This window comes from Crocuta crocuta, unplaced genomic scaffold, assembly GCF_008692635.1.
Source record: "Crocuta crocuta isolate KB4526 unplaced genomic scaffold, BGI_CrCroc_1.0 scaffold330, whole genome shotgun sequence".
Taxonomy (NCBI): Eukaryota; Metazoa; Chordata; class Mammalia; order Carnivora; family Hyaenidae; genus Crocuta; species Crocuta crocuta.
Window position 1 is genome coordinate 3991864 of NW_027530521.1, and position 24948 is coordinate 4016811.

Sequence of the window (24948 nt, forward strand, 5' to 3'; positions counted from 1 at the left end):
GATACAGAGGGTGAAAATTCAAGACCAGAGGCATATGGGAGCAAGAGAAGAAGCTAAAAACAAACAACAACAACAACAACAAAAAACCTTAAAATGAGTGTCTGTGTATGGTGAAGCATGGCCGTGGACAAGCAGAGTCTTCCATGATACAAGCACAAGGCAGGTCCCTAGAATGCCCCAAATCACACATGCCATTAGCAACACAGAGACAAAAAAGATAAAAAAAAAATCCAGATCCCAAGAATACATTGAAGCGGGAAGGGAGGTCGGGAGGGGGCCAGAGCGTGTCAGGCTGAGGTATAAATAAAAAGCAGGAGGGCAGAAGGAAAGGCATGGCACATGCCGGCATTCGGCTCCCCAGGGCTGGTGAAGTGTGGCCTGAGCCCTGAAAGACGATAGGGGTCACAGGCTCTGGAAGACGGGGAGCTGGGGGCGTGAAGAGGGAAGGGCGTGCCTGCAAAGAAGCCCACCCTGGGCCCTGCCGAGGGCAGAGCATGACCCAGGCACCACGACGTCCACTCTGGCCATGGCCTTGTGGATGGAGTCTGGATCCAACCCTGAACCCCGCAGGCAGCCACGGGAGGGCCGTGAAGGGGAGCGATGTCACCCAGCAAACAGAACGTGGCATGGAGTGGAAGAAGAAATCGCCGATAAACACTCCTGGTCCCAAAAAATGTGCAGACATAAAACACCACCAAAGAAAACCCAACAGTTTTTAACTCTGAGCTTCATTTAGACCAGATGTTTTTGTCCCTTTGGTCAGAACGAGTACGAGATTCTATTCCACTTCGGTGTTCTGATGTGCTCACACAGAAATCGCTCACACAGAAATGGCCACTCTACTTTCTCTCCCAAACGTGTGAGTTTTCATTTTTCCGCCAAATTCACACTGCACTTAAAGCTTGAATAAATTTATCTGAAGGAAGACAATGATCAATGAAATTACATAATTGATATTCACTACTGGGGAAAAACAAGTTTATCAAAGTTAAACATTTCAAAAAACAAATGCTAATGTGTTTTTGTTGTAGCTCTAGACACACCAGATTAACAGGCAGAGAGCATGGAGAAAAGATCTTTGAGGCAAACAGGCTGTGGGGAGGAGAGAGGAGACAGTCTCGTCTGCTCGGGGTGTTTGTGAGGGGTGTTAGAAACCGCTCATCTGTGCTCACAGTGCGGGTGCGCCCTTCGGTCACTCAAACACTTCCAGCTCCTGGCCTTGCTGCCTGAAGGTCACCCAGCAATGCAGCTGCAGGATTCCCGCTTAGTCTCAGTAGGTGTTTAAAGATTATTAAATTAATAACTAGATCACAGCCGACTCCTCAGAATGAGGAAATGACACAACACTGTGTGGCATGTGGCGCCTTCCCTCCCTTGGATGCTTTACCGTTTCCTTGTCACCAAAACAGACCACATTCTACATAGCAGATTTCAGTTATGAGCACGAGCACGGGGGCAAGACGGAGCACCGTAGTTTGGTATAAAATTCAGGCTTCTCGAAAACCCTGTCTTGTTCCTCAATGTACCCTACATTTATGGGAAGCTGCAAATCAAAATAACACCACAGGGCTAGGACATCTAAGGACCACGTGGGCGAGACCCCAGGTCAGGGTGTGGAGGAAGCGGACTGCAAGATGGCCCCCGGAGGATGAGGAAACCTTCATCTAACCTTTCCCTATCGTCCACCCCCTCTCACTGAGGGTGACTGGGCTACACTATCCACTCATAGAATAAAAGGCTGTAGAAGCTAGATGCAGGCGACACTTAGGGCCATCTTGACTGTCTAAGCATACAAGGGAGGAAATGGAACTGGGCAGCCAATCACCTTCTGATTCCATAACTCCCTAAGCACAGACGGATCCAATGTGTTCAACACTGTCCTAAAGGCCTCAAGTAAGGAGCCCAGTGATGAGGAGCAAAGGCTTGGGTGCCAGACAGACTCGGATTTGAGTCCTGGCTCAACATGGACAAGTGGCTTAACCTCTCTAACCCCAATTTCCATACATTTAAAGAAGATGATAATCACACCACCTTATGAATCATAACGAGACGAAATGAAATAAATGAACACGTATAACGGGTTTTGCCCTGTGCCTGAAATACTAGCTATTATGATACTTGATCATTTGGGGCTTTGGGATGCAAAAATCTAAACACTAGGCTCACAGTAATGAAAGCCATGAAGAACAGTGGGGGTGTGGGAACCAGCAGGGGCAAGTCGTGGGCAGGACCGGGAAAGGGGTAACAGCTGCAAACTCCTCCCACGGCATTGCTGAAAACGTGCCTGAGCATGGAAACACCGTGAGCCATTATTTCTTCGTGCTGAGCAACAGCTGCCTTAAGACAGATACTCGTGAAAATTCCTACATTTGCTTCCTCTCATATTTTGTATTCTATTTTTGCAGCACTGTATCTGTTAGCTACATAATAAAATCAAAGATCTCTACAAAAATTAAGTCAAAATGGATCAAAGGCCTAAACGTAAAAGCTAAAACTATAAAACTCTAAAACGAAAACATAGGGGGAGGCTTCACGTTGGATTTGGCAATGATTTCTCACCTAGGACACCAAAAACACAGGCAACTAAAGAAAAATAGATAAACTGACTACATCACATTTAAAAACTTTTGTGTGTCAAAGGACACTATCCATAGAGTGAAAAGGCAATGCACAGAGTGGAAGAAAATATCTACAAACCATATATCTACTAAAGGATTAATATCCAGAATACATAAAGAACTCCTACAATTCAACAATGAAAAGCAAGCGACCCAATTAAAAAAGTGTGAGGGACTTGAATAGCTGTTTCTCCAAAGAACAGATAAAATGGCCCGAGCGGCTGAAAAGGTGCTCAACGCCACTAGTCACTGGGGAAATGCAAATCAAAACCACAATGAGAGACCACTTCCTACCTATTAGGACCGCTATTATTTAAAAACTAAAAACAAAGCAGAAAATAAGTATTGGCAAGGATATAAAAAAAACTGGGGCCCTGGTGCGTTGTTGCGGGAGTATGAAATAGGTAAGCTACTAGGGAAAAAAGGCTGTTCAGGGAAAGAAATACAGATATAAATAAAATTACCACCTGATCCAGTGATTCCACTTCTGGGAACAAACCTACAAGAACTGAAAGCAGGGTCTCAAAAAGATAGGCGTACCCCTCAGGTTCACAGCCACATAATTCACAGCAGCTAATCGGTGAAAGCAAGCTGAATGTCCAACAACATATGAGCGCATAAACACAGTGCAGTGTATGTACACCATGTAATGTTCTTCAGCCTCTAAAAGGAAGGGAAGTCTGACACATGCCATACACCATGGAAGAACATGAAGATGGTATACGAAGTGCAATAAGCCAGACACAGACAAATATGGCATGATTTTACCCATAAGAGGTACCCACACTAGTCTAAATTCAGACAGAGAGTAGGATACAGGCTGCGCAGGCCCGGGAGAGGGGGAGGCGAGGCGTCACTGTGTAAGAAACACAGCAGTTGTTTTGGAAGATGAAAAAGTTCAGGAGAGAACGGTGCTAATGGCCACACAACAGTGTGAATGTACTTAATGCCACTGAACCTAATACTTGAATGTGATTTTTTTTTAATATTTTTATTTATTTCTAGGAGAGAGAGAGAGACAGCGTGAGCAGGGGAGGGTCAGAGAGAGAGGGAGTCACAGATTGAAACAGGCTCCAGGCTCTGAGCTGGCAGTCAGCACAGAGCCCGACGCGGGGCTCGAACCCACGAACCGTGAGATCATGACCTAAGCGAAAGTCGGACGCTTAACCGACTAAGCCACCCAGGCGCCCCTCTTGAATGTGATTTAAATGGTGTTTTCTGTGATGTGCTTTTACTACAATTTTAAAAAAAAAAGCTAAAGCTCACTACCACACCAAAGGCCTCCGGGTGCACGTGGTCATCCTTGCTCTGCACAGAGTGAGTTCTATTCAGCCCTCCACCCTGCGGGTGTTACCCAGTGGCTCTGGGGACAGAGTTACCATACACCTTGCACACCTGGCAGCAAAGAGATACAGATGATCTAATTTTCTCAAAATAAAACTGTATAAAAAAAAAAAAGCGTGCGCTTAGTTCTACTTTAAGTACCCCTACTTAAGAATTCTAGGGGATAATTTTTTTTTTAATCTAGACTTAAAGTGCATAAAAGAAAAAGAAATCATGTCTGTAACGGTGTGCTAACGTCACACTCACCTCCTTAGGAATGTGATTTTCTTTCGTTGCCAAGACAGCAACAGTTGCTGTGGAAACCACACAAAAACAGGCATAGGCAACTGAAACAACCCCCACTCACCTGCACAAAGATGCCCTTGCTCCTGTATTCCTCATGGAGGCACTGAGAGAAGAAATCCACAAAAGCCTGGGATGGGGTGAGAGTGGGAAGGAGACACGGACGTTACATCAATCGGCCTGATTTGTAGCCATGGCAACAAAAATAACAAACTAACCATTTAACACTCGAGTTCCTAATCACTCTTTTTATTTCACATGCAGAAGAGACCTTAAAAAACACCTCAAAGCCTCAGGTTGTTTCTCTCTGCCACTAAATTAAGTATTCTCTTGCTAAACAGAATCTCTGGATCAAATTGTGACTTAACCAGAAAAGGGTCTTCTTTTTCAGAAAATTACTTTCCAAGAAGAAATGTTTTATTATGTAACAAAGGACAGGTTCTTCCTCCCCACTTGCCATTCAGACAGAAACACAGTATGGATTCCATTCGACTTTCCTCTGGAGGGATTCTGTTGTCAGTAAAGAAAAGAAAAGAGCAAGCTTCCTCTTGGCCCTTGGGGACGGCAAGATCCAAGAAGCATATGGATGAATGTGACAGCCCATCTCCTTCTGATAGTTTAACTTTAAATCTGTTGTAAAATATAATGTACCATTTTTCAAATATGGACTCAGCCTCAGGCTTAAAATGCAAAGTATCAATGATGACTCCACGAGGGTCCCGATTAATAACAGTCTTGTGGCCCTGGAGCGGAACAGGTGAGAGGCTCAAGTCCCACAATCGCTTCAGGAAGCAGGATGTTCACGTGAAACGTCCCCTCTGTATCTTTCAGAGACACAGAAAGCAAGTCGACTGCAGGAGTGGGGCGTAGCGCCAAGCTTTCTCAACACAGTAGTCACTGTTCACGAGTTTCCAGTGGACAAAGAGCCAAATGAAAAAGAAAGCAGGCGTTTTGCTCTTTTCCTTCTCTGACATATCCTAAGTTCTTAGTGGATTATGTCTTGCTCATTTTTCCCTAAAAGCTTGTTTAACTGGAGCATCTCAATGGTCATTTTCATTTCAGGGATGGAGCCTATGCCTCAACAATGTATATGAAGATGCTATGGCCCTAGAGGCAGCAGGAAATGTGTTCTAATTGATTTTTCCTACTAGTAATGTGAACAGGTGAATGGTGATCGTGTATAAAATTATGGCCGCTTATAGAGAGTTCTAGAAAATTCTTGTCTCACTCCAGAAGTGATAATAAGTATCTATGAATTCTGAACAATGTGGCAAAATACTCACACTCTCATCCAGCCTTATCTTGCGCCTACTGTGTGTATTTATGTCCTGACTGGCTGCAAACTCTTCCACTAAGCTCTGCAGCGTGGTTAACTTTTGCTGGATGAAGCTGACGCCTTCATGGACCAAATCCCCAATCATTAACATCATGTGATGAGGCATGCCTGTACCAGGAACCACCAGAGGAGAAAAAAGCATCTGTGGTTCTTAGACCATGGTGCCCCTTCCCTGTTCTTCCCAGTCCATTTGAAAAGGGCCAAGAATAGAACTTCAAGAAGTTTCCATGCTTATTTCTCAGAGCGAAAAGTATTCCTCATTCCTATTCTGACACGATTCACTAAAAAATTATTCACCTTGGTTGCAGAGTAAATGGCCAACAGTGGAAGAGGGAGCAAGCCGCTGGCAGAGGAGATGTTCAGAATTGCCCCTTTAGATCTAAAAAGGAAAATGCACCAAGTCAGCAGAATGAAATCACATATGCAACTGTTTGTAAATTATAGATTGAGACATAGAACTGCCTGGAACAGGAGAACATAGCTGTTTTTCTAACACACATCACCCCTTGCCTTTCATCAGCACATGATACGCCCAGTCAGTGAATGAGGCATAACTCAATCAACTAAAAATAGCTCGTTTGCAATTAGCTCATTTCTGTTTTAGTAATCTGGGGCATGACCGGATCCGAGCTACAGTCTCCTCGACTTAATCTCTCCCATCTGAGAGATTCTCTGGCCACAGCACCAAGAACCCTCACTCTGGGAAATGCTCTCATAATCCTCTGATGCTTTTATTTTCGCTTATCATCACATACTACCTTGCTGTGTAGAAATGCTTTTCTCCCTCAACAAGCCATAAGCTTCTGGACATCGTAGCCGCTGTCTTATACTTTTCCTCCAAACACTCGGCACTGTCGTGAGCATGTAACAGGTACTTGATAAAACCTCCTGGCAATGAGTGAACGGTTAGGTTCTGTCCTTCTGCTTCCTCTAGGTTGTAGATATTCATTCAGGCACTAAACAGATTGCTGACTGAAAAGTGATGTGACTCTAGAGGAGATCAACCATATCCTCTGCCAAAGGACAAAGGTCAATTTCTACTGTAACTTCCAGAGACTACTGAAAGCTAAAAGTCAGAAAGTGTCCAGGAATTACTAATTTGATTAATGAATGAAAGTTAATTGGAGCAAAGCAATGCCCTAAATAAACTAGTTGTTAGCAAGTTGGGTTGGGTAAAATGTCAAATTAGGGTTTCAGGAATTTTAAACAATTAACAACCACTCTTCCCCCACAAACTCATTCTTCTTAGGGGAGGGGGTGGGGGGGGCTGGCAGTCCCCTTCAGCCACTGCAAACAACCCTACCTACTTCCTGTCCTCTGGGTCAGGTTCCTTTCCTTCCACACAGACTCTCCTTGTCCTTTGTCTGAATTTACCTCCCCCAAGACCGATTTTTTCAGTATTTTTTTTAAAAAGGACTACACAGACCCTTTTTATGCAAAATAATAAAAGAAACATGATTAAATGGCATCTGAGTTTATTTTAGACATTAATCTGAAAAGAAATAATCCCCAAAGGTCACCCAGTCCATCTGCCATCCTCTAGGCGAGATGCCACTTCGACCATCAAGCAGAGTCTGGACCCTCCACTTACTGTGTCACTGGAAACAAGTTGTCTTTGGTTTTTATTTCTGAACTGAAGTCCTTATTAGTCATATACGCATTCCTAAGCAATGAACTCCACCCACATCTTGGTCACAGAAATCAAACCTCAAATTTAAAAATGTTATATTAGGGTTTTAAAGAAAGTTGGAAATATTTAGTCAATGTATTGATTATATCATTCTTGTGTGTTCTGCTTGCATCTCAGAGACAAAAAAGCCTTTTGTTTTCAAATATCGATAAGAGAGTAAGAGTGTCTATCAGGAGGTAGAACCCTGTCGCTCGAAGATAAAAACCAGTAATTAGCAATGAGGATCTAAGGTTTTGATTTTATCTTTATTTGTGAGAAACCCCTTTGATCAACATTGACTAAAAGCCACTTCTGTTACTGGAGAGTGGTAATGGAGTATTAATTTATGAGGTTTAGAACATCTTTATCTTTTTAGGGTGTTGAAAATGTTCTCAAATTCGATTCTGGTGATGGCTGCACAGCTCTGTGAACATACTAGAAGCCACCAAATTGTATACATTAAGTGGTTGGGTTTTAGGGTATGTGAAACAGATCTCAATAAATCTGTAGAAGAAAGAGAGAGAAGTCTTTTTATGATATATTGTAATGTGTCGCCTTTAAGCTCAGAGCAGGTCCCAATCAAGTGCAAGCTAAGAGAGCTATGGTATCTTCTGCAAGCCTGAATGCTTCCTGAGAAGTAAGCCCAGATCACAATAAGTTGCACCCCCTTCCTGAGCCCTATGCATCCTTCTAGCTTTTAGGCAGCATTTTCCTTTAACTTTTCATATAACCCGGAATTGCTATAGCCTCACTCATTCAGAGCAAATGAAGAAAAAAGCTAGTTGCAGATGATGCTGTTTTTCACTGAAGCTGTAGTACATCACTGTTTTTATCACCTGGATTACGTGCTCCCTTATACTCAGATCGGCTGGGGTGGCTACATGTGCCCTTGAACAGAAATCTTACATTTTTAAATTTCATTTCTCATAAATGAGATACAACCTAAAAGTCTTCCCAAATTAAAATGTCATGTTATCAAATATATTTTAAAAATTAAATCTTGATCTCATCAAAACACACTCCCTAAAACAATGATTTCAATCCAGGAAAATGTGTTTAAAGACAGTAAAAACTTCTTTCCCGTTTTCAAAAAATAATAGACCAATAATCAAATATGTCGCAATTGTTCAGGGATGCTCCTTTCATCGTTTACTCCTTGAGGCAACTAAGATCTTTGTTTCTCCAATATTCTACCCTGATTAAAATTTCTGGGAGGTGGACTCAGTTCGATTTCGTGAAGAGGCAAAATTTGAGTGAACGTTATTCAAAACACAGTATTTGCACTCTAGAGTATATTAAACAAACCCAAGACCAACAAAGTCTAACGCGAGAACACAGTAGACCTCAGGAAATAAAATGGTAGCATGTATAATTGTATCATAATGACAGCAGAGAAACACCCCTTCTAGGAAAAGTCTGTGCTAACAAGAAGCACACGTATTTGCCTAGCAAAAGCCTTCCGCCCACACCCACATACACAACAGCACTGAATTCTCTTTCTCTCCAAGGGTAATAACATTCAACTTAGTTTTGTCTGAATCATAAACAGCACGCAGGTGGCGCCGCCTTCATCCTCGTACTGTATACAGTATCTAGTCTTCATGCAGAGATGGGGCTGAACATTCAGGACTGTGAGGCACAAAGGACTCGTCCTGAAAATCAACTACTTCGTCTGCCTCTAATCCTCCATCTAAGCAGAATTAGTGACGTCAAACTAGTTTCCATGGCACAGGCCGACTCACGACAGCTCTGCTAGATCAAGCAGAAGGACAAAATGGGCTGCGCTTAATGGCACACGAAAACAAACATAAAACCGAACCTTAGTTAATCTCTCATTTTCTGAGGACTTGGGGAACAATTCTAAGACTGGAAGGAACATTAACAGTATCTGCTGAAGTTTCATAAGGAAGGCTCATGTTGCTTATACTTCAGCACATTTCCAGTTTGTTATGACAAACATCCAAATAAATAAATCGGGTAATATTTTCTGTGATATAACATTCTTAATTCATCACGCTGCTTATGTGCCAAAAGCCACACGTGGGTGTCTCAGTAGTGCAAATTACCGAGGACCCACCAGAGCTGAAATACTGCAAAAACAAAGCAGAAAACACCACTGCTGACAAGGAAGCACCTTTTCATAGAAATATATTCTCTTCCATCACTAGCCCTTTCACAAGCCAAACATTAAACTCACCCAAGCCTATAAAATTCAGCATCTTGTAATTACAGCTTCCTGCAGCTATGCTGTCTGGTAGAATTCCCTCAGACCTGTGACAGCCCCATCCTAACACCCTCCTTCATTGTCATCTGGACAAAAAAATTGCCAAGCTGGGGTGCCTGGGTGGCTCAGTCAGTTAAATGTCCAACTTTGGCTCAGGTCATGATCTCATGGTTCATGGGTTCGAGCCCTGCATCCTGGGCTCTGTGCTAACCTTGTGGAATCTGCTTGGAATTCTCTCTCTCTCTCTCTGCCTCTCCCCTGCTCACTCTCTCTCAAAACAAACTTAAAAAACATTGCCAAGTCTTTATTTTTCTGTAAATGCTCCCTACTCCATCAGACTGTTGCTGTACCCTTGTCTACAGCTCTATACAAATACTCTTGCCACAGAGGAACTGACGGGTCTCCTTTGAATAAGTCACTGATTTCCTCGGGTACCCCAGCACTGCCCCGCAATGCAGGGAGAGATGGGGGAGGTGTAAGGCTACCGTGAAGAACTGGACCATGGCGGGGGGACTCCAGTGTAGGGTGCTAACTGTATTCGGAGAGTCTGACGGCAGGCAAGGGGGACTGTGCACAGAGATTCATGGCGCTTCTTCCTATTTCCATTTCTTATCACGGAGTGCAAAAATGTGCTCCTGGAGGGTCGTTACTTTTCTTTTTTAAGCGTAAACCACAACACTGAAATTGGTAAAGACGATTCACCAAGAGACTCTCAAGAAGACTAAGAAACGTATCAAAACAGAGTCCTAGGTCAGAAAAGAATCCTGGAACAGAGGGGTCAGACGTATAATTAGAACCAGCAATCCAAGTACATTATATAGATTCTGCTTTGCTGGAGAAAGTTTGCAAACATTTACCACATGAAAGAGCACTGCCTGCCCTAAAACACCATAACATGTCATAATTCCACCTGAAGCAATACAGTATGAAAGGGGCTATTTTTAGCTTTTCCATGGTTGTTATGGCAACCACCTCCTGGCTCCAGCTATACACAATGTTTATAATTCCAGAGAAGTGGAAAGAGCAAGCTTCCTCTCTAATGTAATTATTCACTTTCTACTTCTATGGTAATAATACCTTAGTCTAATTATAGATACTTGTTTAGTGATAGTTGGCCCTAGGCTATAGTTCTAGAGGGTTTGGAAAAATCTCATACATCAGAGGTAGAATCAGTGAAAGGGGAAAACAACAACAATAAAGGATCTTTATAAAGGACTCTGCTGTTACTCAATGGAAATAAGAATCCTATGGAAACAACCATAGGAAATACGCCATTTGAGGACTGTGTAAAGGGCAGGGTATAATAAAGTCACTTATAAGTGTAAGTAAGAAGGCTTTCAGATGATCGGTTACCCTCGAGTTTTTTCTCTCCCTCTTGGGCACACAACTAACAACATTTCTGGCCTCCTCTGCAGTTAGCTGTAGCTGGTGACTGAGTTCTGGGCAACGGAATGTTGGCAGAAGGGATGTACACTACTTCCAGGCCTGGCCTGTGAAACTTCCCATAAAATCACCCTTATTCTCTCTTCCTTCGTCTGCTGGCTGCTTGCAGAAAGTGCAGGCGAGAGCTGCAAGACCCAAGGGAAGAGCAGCCCTGCGTGGAAGGAGCCTGAGATCATCCCTGAATGCCTGTGTGGAGCACAGCCCCAAGCCCTGACCCACAGCGGCTGTGTAAGAGAGAGGTGGTCTCTTATAGTCTGCCTTAATTAATACAACTAGTAACTCCTTTAGGTCAAGGGGACGTAGCTGTTCCCTCTCCTAACCAAAACTACTGATTCATAAAGTCCACTTACATTTCTTACTAGTTCTTAGCAAGTGCCACACTCACCCTTGTGGTGTCAGGGTCAGTCCATAGCTTATGATGGTCTGATGGCTTTCCATCAGACCATTTCTCAATCTTAGTTTAAAATCCACTTGACTCCCTAAACACAAAGATCCAGTTCATCTTCTGTACACTCCATGATAAACTTGACTCCGTGAGTGCCTGCTGAAGGAATGGACCCTCTTTTTTGCATTATTTTTATCTAATGTGTCAGCTCTAAATGTGGTCATGGCCGCCTAGGTCTATAAAGATAGGTGTGAAGTTTCTAGCACCCTCTGTCTGTATCCATTACTAATTATGAAGCTTCATAGCACTCAATCTCTTTGGGACTCACTTTCTATCTATCAAATAAGGGTGACTGGTTTCAATTAATTTAGAGTACTACAATTCCATGACTATTTAAATCCATTATGACCTCCAAAATTAATTCACAACCATTATCTTTCTTTTTTTAATGTTTATTTTTGAGGGAGAGAGAGAGATGGGGAGGAGGGGCAAAGCGAGGGGACAAAGAATCCAAAGCGGGCTCTGTGCCTACAATAGAGGGCCCGATGGAGGGCTCGAACTCATGGACTGTGAGATCGTGACCTGAGCTGAAGTTGGACGCATAAGTGACTGAGCCACCCAGGTGCCCCATTATCTCTATTGATACGGATTCTACCAAAGTACTTAATTCCTTAAAAATTCCTTTCATAACGCTACTGTGATTTCTAAGTATTTCATTGGTAATGCATGGACTTATTATCCTGAACTAATGTCAACGTGCTTGTAGATGTCAAAACTGCATTAAGATAACGGCAGAAATTTCATCTCTCCTCAGTACTACTCTGTCGAGCCCAATTCTCTGCCATCTCCTGGGGTTTTGTCTGGTTTGACTACTGTCTGTCACTTCCGTTTCTGACCATCAGGGGCACACAGCCACTGTCAACCAACACAAGGCAGTCTAAGGTTTTAAGGAATTAAAATATACCAAACTTCAGGGGCAATTGGGTGGTACAGTAGGTCAAGCATCCAGCTCTTGGTTTCGGTTCAGGTCATGATCTCATGGTTTGTGAGACCAAGCCCCACATCAGTCTCTGAGCTGACAGCGCAGAGCCTGCTTGGGATCCTCTCTCCCCTCCCTCTCGAAATAAATCAATAAAGATTAAAAAATATATGTTACAAGTCTGAGACAAAATGGAGTTACAAACAAAAACGGCTAAGATGCAGTTTCTCAACCAGTCCCTGTAGATCCCAAGCAACATGGATTCCTAACCTTGTTTCTTCCTTCATACAACGTGGGAGGTTATCAAAGTTAAATGAGTTAACATATCAAGTCTGTGGTACAACACTGGGCATACGATAGGTGCTCAATAAACAGTAGCTGTAAGCCCTGCCTGCAGCTGGTCAGAGAGGTTTCCTCACAGAAGTAGGGTCTTTGGGCCTGCCCTTCTTGAAGCTGTGATTCCTTTGGACCTCTTCCAAACTCAAAGCTCTTTTGCAGAGGAAGGATGACTGTGAAGCCCTAAATTTAGCAAATGATCAAGCTCGCTCAAGATGCAAGCCCAGATCTTTTCAACGGGTTTTCTTTGAAAGCCGAGACATCATTCAGGCTTTTCCAAGGGAAAACCAGAGTTTAATTACAATTTTACACTTCCTGCTATTTCAAGAAGAACTCTACAACACATTTCTCAATGAAAATGAAGACACCTCACATATCCTAGTGGAACCTCACTCAAACTGGAACCCAGATGGGGCTCCAAGGTGTGGCCTTCTGTTCTAAGGGCAGATCTCACCTCTCATAACCATGTTATAACATGACTAAGTTCCCCACATATCCATTCACCCATTAGAACTAAAAAACCAGGAGATGGGATCTTGCTTTGTGAAACTCATCTGAGTTTAGTTCTGAGAGCATATAGCTTTAAGAAGGCATCCCCAGGAATACCCCAGGAACTCTATCCACCCCCTCAGAATAGCAGGCAATTGAGTTAGTGATGGTGACTCAGGCAGACTTTTTAATCCTGATCTAAAGGAACCACCACAACCCTGGAGAGGGAAATAAAAAGGGAATCGAGTGGAAAAGGCCTCCACCACCGGATGACTCATGCTCCACCGTGTGACTCGCCCAGCACGTTACTCTGTTGCTAAGACATGGGGGATAGGTTCATTAGTCACTTTAATGAATTTTGCAAAGGATTCTCCCTATAAATAATCATGAGCTCTGTCTCTCTGGTGTTTGTGTGTGAGCCTGTGACTCACCTTTCCACCATGCCAGGCAGCACCAATCGTGTCATCTGCAAAAGAGAAAACAAAACCTTCGTAATGGCTGAGGATGCAGGCAACAGATGAAGAGTGAGGAGAAGCCACCCACCCCAAACAGAAGGGAATCACGAAGCCACGCCCCACCCGACAGACAGCACTTTATTTTATACACTCTATATAATCTGGCTGTGTCAAGAGTGCATAAAGAGGAATCAGATGAAATTACTGGAGAGAACACTGGGAACACTTTCAGTAAACTTGGCTAAAATGGGTCCTGCCTGAAAAATAATACTGGCACAGAGATCTTCAAATAATTAAGGGCTTATGGTGAAATTAGCTGTCCCAAAATGCACGCCTGGAAAATAACATACTTTATCGAGAGAAAAATCTGCCAACCTAGATTACTGAAGATTTCTAATCTTAAGAGCTCAAGTGATCTTTTCCTATTAAAAGAGCCGTTAGAAGAATGCTGTCAGTGACAGGTTGGCAAATGATAAGTGTATCCTCACATTCATTCCCCTTGTTGGTCTAACTAGTTGTGAGGAAAACTCACCCTTAAAAAACAAACCAAAAAACCCTGCATTTTTAAAGGGTGTTATAATTGTTGATTAAATACATATAATATGAGAGAGAAGCTACTTCTAAACTGTGTTTTAAGATATTATTTGTGGTGCCCGGGTGGTTCAGTTGGTTAGTGTCCAACTCAGCTCAGGTGAAGATCTCACGGTTAACAGGTTCAAGCCCCACGTTGGGCTCTGTGGTGACTGCTCAGAGCCTGGAGCCTGCATCAGATCCTGTCTCCCTCTCTCTCTGGCCCTCCCTCCCTCACACTCTGGCTCTCTCAGAGTCTCTTTGTCTCTCAAAAATAAATAAAACACTAAAAATTTTTAAAGATATTACTAACTAAGTTAAGACATCCATTGGCTTGGTCAAGGCCACGTCATAGTTAAGACTGAGGTTAGAACATGAATTCTTGATTCCCAGATACCATCTGCTTATTTTTTTAAAAAAATTTTTAATGTTTATTTGAGAGAGAGAGAGAGGAACAGAGCATGAATGGGGGAGAGGCAGAGAGAGAGAGAGAGAGAGAGAGACAGACAGACAGACAGACAGACACACAGAATTGGAAGNCTGTCTCTCAAAAATAAATAAACACTAAAAATTTTTAAAGATATTACTAACTAAGTTAAGACACCCATTGGCTTGGTCAAGGCCACGTCATAGTTAAGACTGAGGTTAGAACATGAATTCTTGATTCCCAGATACCATCTGCTTATTTTTTTAAAAAAATTTTTAATGTTTATTTGAGAGAGAGAGAGGAACAGAGCATGAATGGGGGAGAGGCAGAGAGAGAGAGAGAGAGAGAGAGAGAGACAGACAGACAGACAGACACACAGAATTGGAAGCAGGCTCCAGGCTCTGAGCTAGCTGTCAGCATAGAGCCGGACACAGGGTCCGAACCCATGAACTGCAAGATCATGACCTGAGCTGAAGTCGGATGCTTAACCAACTGAGCCACCCAGATATCATCAATTTTCTAAGAAGCAAACGGTGCTTTGTCACATGCTTTGCATGCATGCCAAACCTAGGAATTTTAAGCTTTTTATTGTGAATACTACTATGTCTTAATGAAAACAGTACTTTGGTGAGAAAATAAATTTTTTCCTAGAAATATTTTGAAGACAGAAAATGTATTCTGCTTTACCAAGGTAGAATCTGCTAGGCAGCACTCCCAACCCAGATGTCAGGCCGGGAGCCCGCTGCATATACTCTTCCAGGAAAAACAAGTTCAAAATGACACTGCATCATGAAAGATAGACTGACGCACTGCCAACTTCGAAACAAAGAAGTGTCTTCAAAGCCTAGGGGAATCGTTTTGACAGAAGTTTTTGGATTTGGCCGAATCTTCTGGCCCAGATAAAAAAAAGAAATGCTAAGAAAGAGTTGGTCTAAAGCATTCCACATCTTCCTCCTTCTTACATACAAATCTACGTTTTTCATATTAAACTTGTCATGATAGAATGGGGTGGGGGGGGACATGGTATGTGCCCAATGACTACATCCTATAGAACAAGATGTGATTGGAAGTAACACATGTAACTTCCTGGTCATGCCCTTAAAGGAAAGAAAAACACATGTCCCCCTCCTCACACATTCCTCCTCTTGAGGGCTGAAATGCTGATGTGGTAGGAGGAGCTAAAGAACCCACTTAAACCTCAAAACGAGAGCTGTGTGATAAAGGTGGCAGAGTAAGGAGATAAAGAGGCAGAACCCTAATGCCTGGAGAACTACGATGCCAAGCCTTGATTACCTACCCAGCTTTCTATCTGAGAGAAAAAATAAATAAATTTCTACCTTGTTTAAGCCACTACTACGTCTCTGTTACAGCAGCCAAACCCGATTCCAATTCATAAAGTTGACCAGTTGACCGTTTATGTTGATACAGACCAAGCAATGTTAACATTTTAAGACTTAAAGATGAAAGGATCCCCTTGGGCGCCTGGGTGGCTCAGTCGGTTAGGTGTCCTACTTGGGCTCAGGTCATGATCTCATGGTTCATGGGTTCGAGCCCCACATCGGGCTCCATGCTGACAGCTCAGAGCCCGGAGCCTGCTTCAGAGTCTATGTCTATGTCTCCCTCTCTCTCTGCCCCCTCCCCTGTTCACACACTCTCTCTCTCAAATAACTAAATAAATCTTTAAAAAATTTTTTATAAAAACATGAAACAATCCCCAAAGCAAACTCACTCAGAGATTATGCTGAGCCCAAATGGCCTCTGCTACTTTATAATTTTTACAACATGATCCTGTTTCTTCTCTTTTCTAGGTTTGCTGACCCAACTGAGGATATGCCCACTGGTCCTCAAACCAAACTGGATGGAACAAGTCAAAGAAAATGCTGATTTCAGACTTGATCTTTTCCATACCATACTCACCTCCTCTCTTTTCAGATTAAATGACTCTTCCAATTTGCTTACATGTTTCCTAAGATTTCCCTTTTTACAGAAGCCCATAATAATTGCTCAAAATATAGCTACTGAATGTTTAGGCCAAGTGTGGTGCAGTCGGGGTCAAGTTCAAATCCCAGCCCTTCCGCTTAACTAGAAGTGTGATGTCAAATTAACTTCCTTCCCCTCTGCAGAGTCCATATGTAAAATTAAATAAAGAAGGTATCTCCATTACAGGTTATTATATTCTGACTCTCAAATGAGAGTTCGTCACAGAGCAAGCCTCTGAAGAGAGATCAGTGTCCCTTATGGCCAGCGTGCACTATTCTTTCAGGCTGCAGCACCACTAAGCATCGGGGCCTCCTTTAAGCATGGAGCCACAGTGACCCATTTTGAGGTCACCAAATTCAGCCCACTACACAAGTTTCTGGAGAGTTCCATCAGTATTTAAAAATATATCCATCAGGATCCTCTTGGGGGTAATGGAATTGTTCTAAAATTGGATTTAGTGACAACTGCACAACTCTGAATTAATTCACCATTCAACTGTACACTTAAAGTGGGCCAACTGTATGGTTTATAAAATTATCCCTCAATAAGGCTCTTAAAAAAAAAAATCTTAACAATCATATGGATAAGAGTTAAAGAAATGGAATCACAGAATACCCTGGATGTATCTTTATCAAACCCAGGAGAAAAAAGAGCTCCCCAAATGTTCCATGCATATCGTAATAAAGAGACATTTTCCTGTTCAGTCGAGCCACGTTCTATACTCAAACCTGGCCTGGCTGATAGGAGCGCGCACTAGCCAGGAGGAGCACAGATACGCATATAAACCAATCATTACAAGATGTGCTATGAGTGTGAGGACAGAGGGCATTAATGCTTAGGAGCAAGACTCGTTATGTCTGGGATTTCAGGTCGAGCTGCACAGATTACATTTCAGTTAAGTTCTGAAAGAATAAATAGGAATTCATCACGCAGAAAAAATATTCTGGTCTAAGGAATAGAATACAAAAAGGCAAACAGCTGTAAGGAACTACAATCTATGCTACAGAACTGATGCCTTTAAAAACACCTTTTGTTGAATGGTGTTTTGTATAAAAAAAAGTCTGTGCATCCTGTTATATATGTCATTCAATCTGCATATTACAGCACATCACGGAGAGCTTCCCATGCTAGTATAAACAGATGTTCTTCAGGCATATTAACAGTTGTAGAGGATTTTACAGTAAGGAGAGATTATATGCGTTCCTAGCAACATCTGAAAACATTTTTTATTTAGCACATTTCATCAGGGGACCATAATGCTTAGCTAATGTAAGTGGTCCCCAAGCGCCCTGTGGAGAGAAGCTCTCATTCAGTCCTCTAAGTCCTGAGACCACCAGAATCAGAACAAGTAAGACTGATAATAAACACGTTCCCACCCAAGAGCAGGGATGCATGTGCGTGTGTGTGTGAGTGTGTATACGTGCACACGTTTATATAATAGGAAATGAGACCTGTTAACTGAAGAGTAGCTAAGTGGAGTTCACAGGGGTAGCCACTAACTGGTTAGCCTTCCTACACAAAAGGAGAGAAGAAGGCATAAGATTTGTGGGCAGTGACCAACCTGGAAACTATCAGGAAAATACAAAATCTACAAAATCTGCTGATGGATTCTTTTATTCTGACCGGGGATCTCAGAACCATATGACTATTAACAAGTAGTTGTACAGAGTTTTATAGCTCAATGAAGATTTTTTTTCTAAGACATAAACCTATACTCTTCAGTATAATCCAATAAGAAATATCGCTTTGGCTGGGATATTGAAGAAATATAAATGCATGCATTGGGAGCTATTTTTTTCCTTACACTGTGTGCATGTCATACATTAAATGTTTTCTTTCTGAATGGCAAAAATTATCCATCCATGATCGGAGACAAATAAAACCCATTAGATAGAGTCTTACTTAAAAAACTACATTAATAGCTACACATTAAATGTTTTCTGGATGGTCTTTGATGTCTGGACATACTCAAAATATCTCCTCCCCCTCCCAGCTTTATTAAGCTAGAACTGACATAAAACATTGTATTAGTTTAAGCCGTAGAATTTGATATATGTAGATACTGCTGAAGGATTACCTTAATAAGTTAACATCAAAATTATGGAATGCTGCATGCATTTCTGGGTCACTGTGCATATGGGCCATGCTAAGCTTCTCCATACCATTCCAATTTTAGTATTTGTGCTGCCGAAGCGAGCCCCAAAATGTATTCTTTATACATGTGAACTAAAACTCAACAAGTTTAAGTAACTTAGCACAAAGGAAGAAACAGTGTTTTCGATACCTAGCTATGAAAGGGCCAGAAATACTTGCTGGACACTCAACAACCAAATAACCCATCAAGTCCTCTCAGGAGAAAGTTCAATTCTTTTTAGAAAAATTCTTTTCCATTGTTCATTGGCTTCTCCTTTTAAATCCTGGCTCTCAATTATTTCTCCTTGCCACACAATGGACCAGCTTTTTGACCGTCAAATAATAACAACTTTGAAAAGTTTGGGAAAAGTTAACTCGAAATCTGCATGCTTTATTAAACTGATTAATGCCTCGATCTGTACTTAAATTCTCTTTTCTCCTAATCAGATTATAAGTCATGATAAATTCAACTTCAAGCCTTCTTTGTTTGCATTTGTGTACACAGATAACAAATACCAATAAGCAGAGAAGCTTCCTATGTTCACATCAAATTATATTCTCTCTGACATCAAGTTTTACATAGGATATTTTAACTAAGCGATTAGTAGTTTCATTTTACTTTGTATGCATCAACTGGTATCTTGATATCTGGTTATTTATACCATATACGAAGCATTTCCGTGAAATCTTACTATCTATCTGAACTCCATTTCACAGCTCACAAGCTGTTTCTGGAGTTAACTCAATATGCTAATTTTAGGCCATCTGCAGGTGATAATTGCTGTACCAGGAAATTTTTTTGTTCCTCTTAAGATACTGCTTAAATAAGGTTACCGTAACTTGTAAGTCCAGTGGTTAAGAATATTACAAAAGTAGCAGTAAACGTGATTTCTGGACTTGTTTTCTTCTGAGTTGAAGTTGTTTCCAAAAGTATATAGCAAACAATTTAAATTTAATTTGTGTTCTAAAAAGTGAAAAAAGTCACTGCAGTAATACCTCTACAGCAAGGAGAGCTTCAACTCTATGCAGAAAAAACAAGCCATTTCCTATTTATATATATTCTTAGTGACAGTTTCATTAATCCTCACCACAAAAAAAAACAAAACAAAACCCAGAAGCCTAAAATCAAAGGGAGAAAGGTCAATATATATTATATTAGATATTGCATCACTTTGTATGCAAGCTGGCCATAGAACATACAAATACACAAAGATGAATGAAAGTCTTTAGCAGTGCCAGCTCAATGTAGGATTCTTTCTGGGCATACCACAGATTCATTTTCAAGACTGAAATATTTACTGGTACTTACTACCACAGCTATGTATATTCTGGGCAGGAAATAAATAAGAGGCAGACTTAGCTCATAAAACATCAAAATCAGTATTATTTGATCATTTGAGATACCAGACTTAAAATGCATTGGCTGGCCTAAAAAAAAAGACTCTGAAAATGTTACATTAAAATATGACCACCTTAGTGTTCTTAAATAGTGCTCAAATTTTTGGCAATTACTTGCACTGCTTTTGTAATTAGAAAAGTCCCTACAGTTAATGCCATTTCTAAAAGAAATTAACATGAATAATTTTTTCTTCTCTTTCACTTCTCTGGCATCAGTAATCAAGGGCTTATAGAAGGAACTTTATTTTATACGCAATAGTCAATTTAGGTTTCCCTGCGTTTCCGTTTATTATGAAAACTTGAAACGCAAGCAAATTATACAAATTATGCAAATTCTCTTACAAGCAAGTGATTTATTTTTACAATCAAATAATTTTTGTCTCATGTAAACTCTGGCATTTAGTCAGTTTCTATAGAGAACAGTACAAAGAAAACACTACCGCATTATGCTCAAAATGACAACCAAAAACCCAAAGGGATGATTAAAATTCAAGATAACTTGGTAAAATAAGACAACAAACACTATCACTTGTATCCACCATTATCTATAAATAGAATTTAAAGTGTAACAACTTAACCCTAGAATCCGGGCAAAGTCCTAAGAATCCAGGCTATTCCTGTAAATAATTCGGGCACCACGGATCACCACTCTGTCCACATCTGCCCTGCCTTCTTAACCCAGACAAACCTGCTTGGAGTAAACAGGGTCTGAATCCAAGCAGGTGAAACATGAACCCCATGCAAGTTAGAAGGAAGCAGATACAAATGCCTTACGCAAATTTTCCATTGGAATCATTAACGGTAATTTAAAACATCACAGCCTGATGGTGAAAAGAAGCACATAAAGTAACAATAGTGTTACAGCAGGCCTGTTTGGGAGAAATGAGAGGGTGACTCACTGAAGTCCCGCTGGAATGGCACAGCACACCGCTCCTTTAGAAGCTGTAATTTGAGCTCTGTCATACTGAGAATACGGCTTCATTAGAAGTTCTTAGAATCTCACCTGTATGGCTAACAGAATATTTACTGCGCAGGGGGTGAAAAGCTTAATTAGGCAAAAATTTTCAAGTGCTTTGAGACCTCCAAGTATTATTTGAGTTTCCTCTTTAGTAATGTTTTCAGTCTTTGTGGAAGGTAAGTAAGAGCCCTCCTTGCCATTCTCTGGCCCCCACCACATATTCCTCAGCCTGAAATCCAACCCCAGTTTTTCCTTTCGTACTGAATTGTTTTGATACATGTTAAAATAACTGAACTAAGGAAAAAGAAAAGAACTTTCCAGAATTGAGGGGTGCATGCCAATGGATAATAATAGAATCAAGAGCCATAATCTATAAATGCTAAAAAAAAAATTTAAAAACACATACACACTGCTTTTCCAAGTTTGGTGTATTACGATTTGCTAAGTTTCCATTACTTAAATTTTCCCCAAATAAGCCGACTTCTCAAAAAGCGACGATTTCAGGAGAAAATAATTTCTAAGGTTCTCAAAGAGATTTTTTTTTTTTAAAGATTTTATTTTTTTAAAGTAATCTCTACACCTAACATGGAGCTCAAATTCACAACCCCGAGGTCAGGAGTCACACAGTCCACTGACTGAGCCAGCCAGGCACCCCTTCAAGGAGATTTTTACATTTTCACCCCCAAATAAGGCATTTTTCCCATAAACTAGCTCTGCTTTGAACTGGAAGGAACCTTAGAAGCAATACACAACTACTCGTTTTTCATACAAAGAGTGGTCCTCATGCAGTTAGGCAAACCCATTATTTTGTAGTTATGCTTGAAGCAGCCTGTTACTAGGAGACCTTAAGGGCTAAATGTACTCAATTATTTGGAAATTTTTAGGAGCATAATGATAGCAGCTCTCAAAATGGATTAAAAGACTCTAGATACTAATTTGGAATGTCTTCGTGTAGAAAAGCCCCAGGTGTGGGGGGGTGGGGGCGGGGGGGGTCAGAGCTGAGGCCAATTCTCTTCCTTCCTACAATTTGTTAATTTCCCAATGTTGTTCACTGAAATTCTTGGGGCAGCGTGGAGGAATACATCCTTAACATAATCCCTAAATTAAATACAATTAGATGGCTGAACAGAGATTCCTCTTCTCCAGCATTTCCAGATTAACAAAGGGCTCCCTCTACTGGTACCGTGTCACACGCCAAAGGCAAATCCAGAGAAGGAAAAGAAAACCAAGGCTTCTACGGAGCTTTTCATCCATCCAAACATTTAGTATCTACACCATGGGCCGGTCAAGCATTATACATACCCTTCTGGCTGAGCCACATACAGTGAATGAATTTAAACAGCTTTTTAAAAGCATGCAAAACACCCCAAGTGCTCTGATTTCAGATAATCATAGGGATGGAAGAGACTGATTTAGTTAAAATCATTCTAATCCTTCAAGTCCATCAAGCAGGTATGCAGTAGGAGTAGACAGAATATCTGGGGTTGCCTGCACAGGGGAGAACAAACCCAAATGCCCGGAAGGCCTGGGCAACATATACGAGCACAGTGAGTCATACAGCAGGGCCAGCTGGGGACTGTGGGGACCTGGAGAGGGCAGGCCCCATCACTCAGCACACTCACCTGCTGGCCACTCCATCCTCCCCGCTTACATTGTCATGCCACACTTCAGGTCTGCATCACCTCATCTCCAGAGTTTTCCCCAAGAGAAGCTAGAAAGGTGGGTGTGAAATGTCCCAATTTTTAATGTTTATTTAATTTTGAGAGAGACAGAGCAGGAGTGGGAGAGGGGCACAGAGAGAGGGAGACACAGAATCTGAAGCAGGCTCCAGGCTCTGAGCTGTCAGCACAGAGCCTGATGCAGGGCTTGAACCCACGAACCGTGAGATCATGACCTGAGCCGAAGTCAGCCGCTTAACCAACTGAGTCACCCAGGCGCCCCTGAACTGTCCCAATTTTGAAACTTGCGCCAATCGAAACATGTTGGTAGGGCACGTGCAGCCCAAACTACTGTTTGAGCCTTTGGCCTAGAATCAGAAAGGGAACTCGACTTCCCTTTTGCCCATTTCACTGCTGGCAGGTCCAAAGGGTAGAAGTTCTCATGATTTGCTTCAGTGTAAATATCAATCGTTGATCTAAGTTCAGCCTTTTGGGGTCACATACAGTAAGTGGGTTGCTTACTCCCAAAGAAAGAAGATCTTCACTTTTTAATGCACCTACTTACTTATTCAAAAGCATTTGTCACATACCTGCCACTGGTGAGGCCCGGGTCTAGGGAACAACAGGAAAAAAGAACGCAGTAGCCACACTCAGGGGGCTCACGATTTGCAGAGGCGCACTACACCGAAAAGGAGCTGCTGAGGGAAGGGAAGGTGTGCAATGCGCACTGAAACTGTGTGGCCGAGGGACCTGGCCGAATCTCGAAGGCTCCCCACCGGCCCCCACGGCTGGAACACTGTGGTGGAGAAGTGAAGGAGGAATGGTGTTAAATGGGAGACAAGGGAGCTTCCACGGGGAGGGAACTGGCTGAGGGGACAGGAGGTGCAAGAGACAGAAGGTGCTCTGACCTGAACGCAGGGAAGCAGAGGGAGCCAGAGCTGAGGTGGAACTGGGGAGGTGGGCAGCTGCCACATCAAGTAGGTCCTTCCCTATAGGTCACACGAAGGTGTCGGGAGTTGAGGGAAAGAAATCACCAAAGGATCTCACAGTGGTGTGATATGACCTAATGTAAAAAAACCACTCTGCTTGGGGTGCGGAACCTGGACTAGAGGGAGACAAGTTGTTTCCAAAAGGCTGGTGAGGCTAGTCTAGTAGTTTACACTGAAAAGGTTAGGGGCTCGGAATTTGGAAGGAATCACTGGGCATGAAAAGAAGTGAGCTGATTTGCAAAATACTAAGGAGGTGGAATGACATTGATTAGGGATGTGTGTGTGTGTGTGTGTTTGTGCATGTGTGTGTGTTTGTGATGTCAGGCTTCCTTTCTCAATGCTAAACATCTCTAATTCTTTCAGCCACTCCTAATAAGACTTGGTTTCAAGCCCCCTCTTTGGTTGAATGAAGGAAAAACTAAATTCTGATGCTCTGCTTAAGACTTCTCCCTCATGCTTTGGGGCACCTGGGTGGCTCAGTTGGTTAAGCGTCTGACTTGGGCTCAGGTCATGATCTCGCAGTTCAGGAGTTTGAGCCCCGTGCCAGGCTCTGTGCTGACAGCTTGGAGCCTGGATCCTGCTTCGGATTCTGTGTTTCCCTCTCTCTCTGCCCTTCCCCTGCTCATGCTCTGTCTCTCTCTCTCAAAAATAAATAAAAACATTAAAAAAATTTTTTTAAAGACTTGTCCCCAACCCCAAATAAAACAAACAAAACTTAGCATGTAAGTTTTCATTGTAAGTGGAGGTTGTTAATAAATTGGACCCTGGGTCACACCCCACCCACTTTCTTCTCTGCTCTAAAAGAGGTAGAAATAAAGAAGGTTAGAATGTCTTTTCCACTTGTCAGAATGGTCGCCTGGAAATTTCCAAAGGGATTGAGGTATAGGCAGGGCTCCCACCTACTGCCCACCTTCTTCACCAACGCCAGTGGCAGCTTCAGGACCCAGTAGCATCAGAAGGAATGGTCTTCCCACCCTTAGGTAAGGACTGCAAGTAGTTTAGGTAATGTTGTTTGGGTGGTGTTCATCTCAAAAGGGGTGAAGAGTGTCCTGAGGTTCTAAAACTGTCATTGAAGGAATCAAAAAACCATCAGGCCTAGAGAAGGAAGGCAACTCCAAATGTGGCAGATGTTCGAGCAAGTGATCTCAAATCAGAAACAAACAGTGCGAGCAAGATCTGTTTTATTTTATTTATTTATTTTTTTTAGGAGAGAGAGAGAGAGAGACAGCGTGAGCAGGGGAGGGTCAGAGAGAGAGGGAGTCACAGACTGAAAGA

At 42.1% G+C, this 24948-nt stretch overlaps 1 protein-coding gene and 1 non-coding gene across 2 annotated transcripts in view; both read right to left on the reverse strand.

Moving 5' to 3' along the window:
* The window catches only part of HSD17B12 (hydroxysteroid 17-beta dehydrogenase 12), a 162679-nt gene that overhangs the window by 10649 nt on the left and 127082 nt on the right, over positions 1–24948 (reverse strand). Inside the window, exons 7-9 of the mRNA XM_077767467.1 lie at positions 13537–13571; positions 5878–5959; positions 4309–4374 (exon numbers count right to left, since the gene is read on the reverse strand). Of these exons, the coding sequence (XP_077623593.1) occupies positions 4309–4374; positions 5878–5959; positions 13537–13571 (183 nt within the window). The remainder of the gene's footprint in view (positions 1–4308; positions 4375–5877; positions 5960–13536; positions 13572–24948) is intronic.
* Positions 18632–18737, reverse strand: LOC144234242 (U6 spliceosomal RNA). Its single transcript, XR_013335903.1, has one exon. It is a non-coding gene; the product is annotated as a U6 spliceosomal RNA (small nuclear RNA).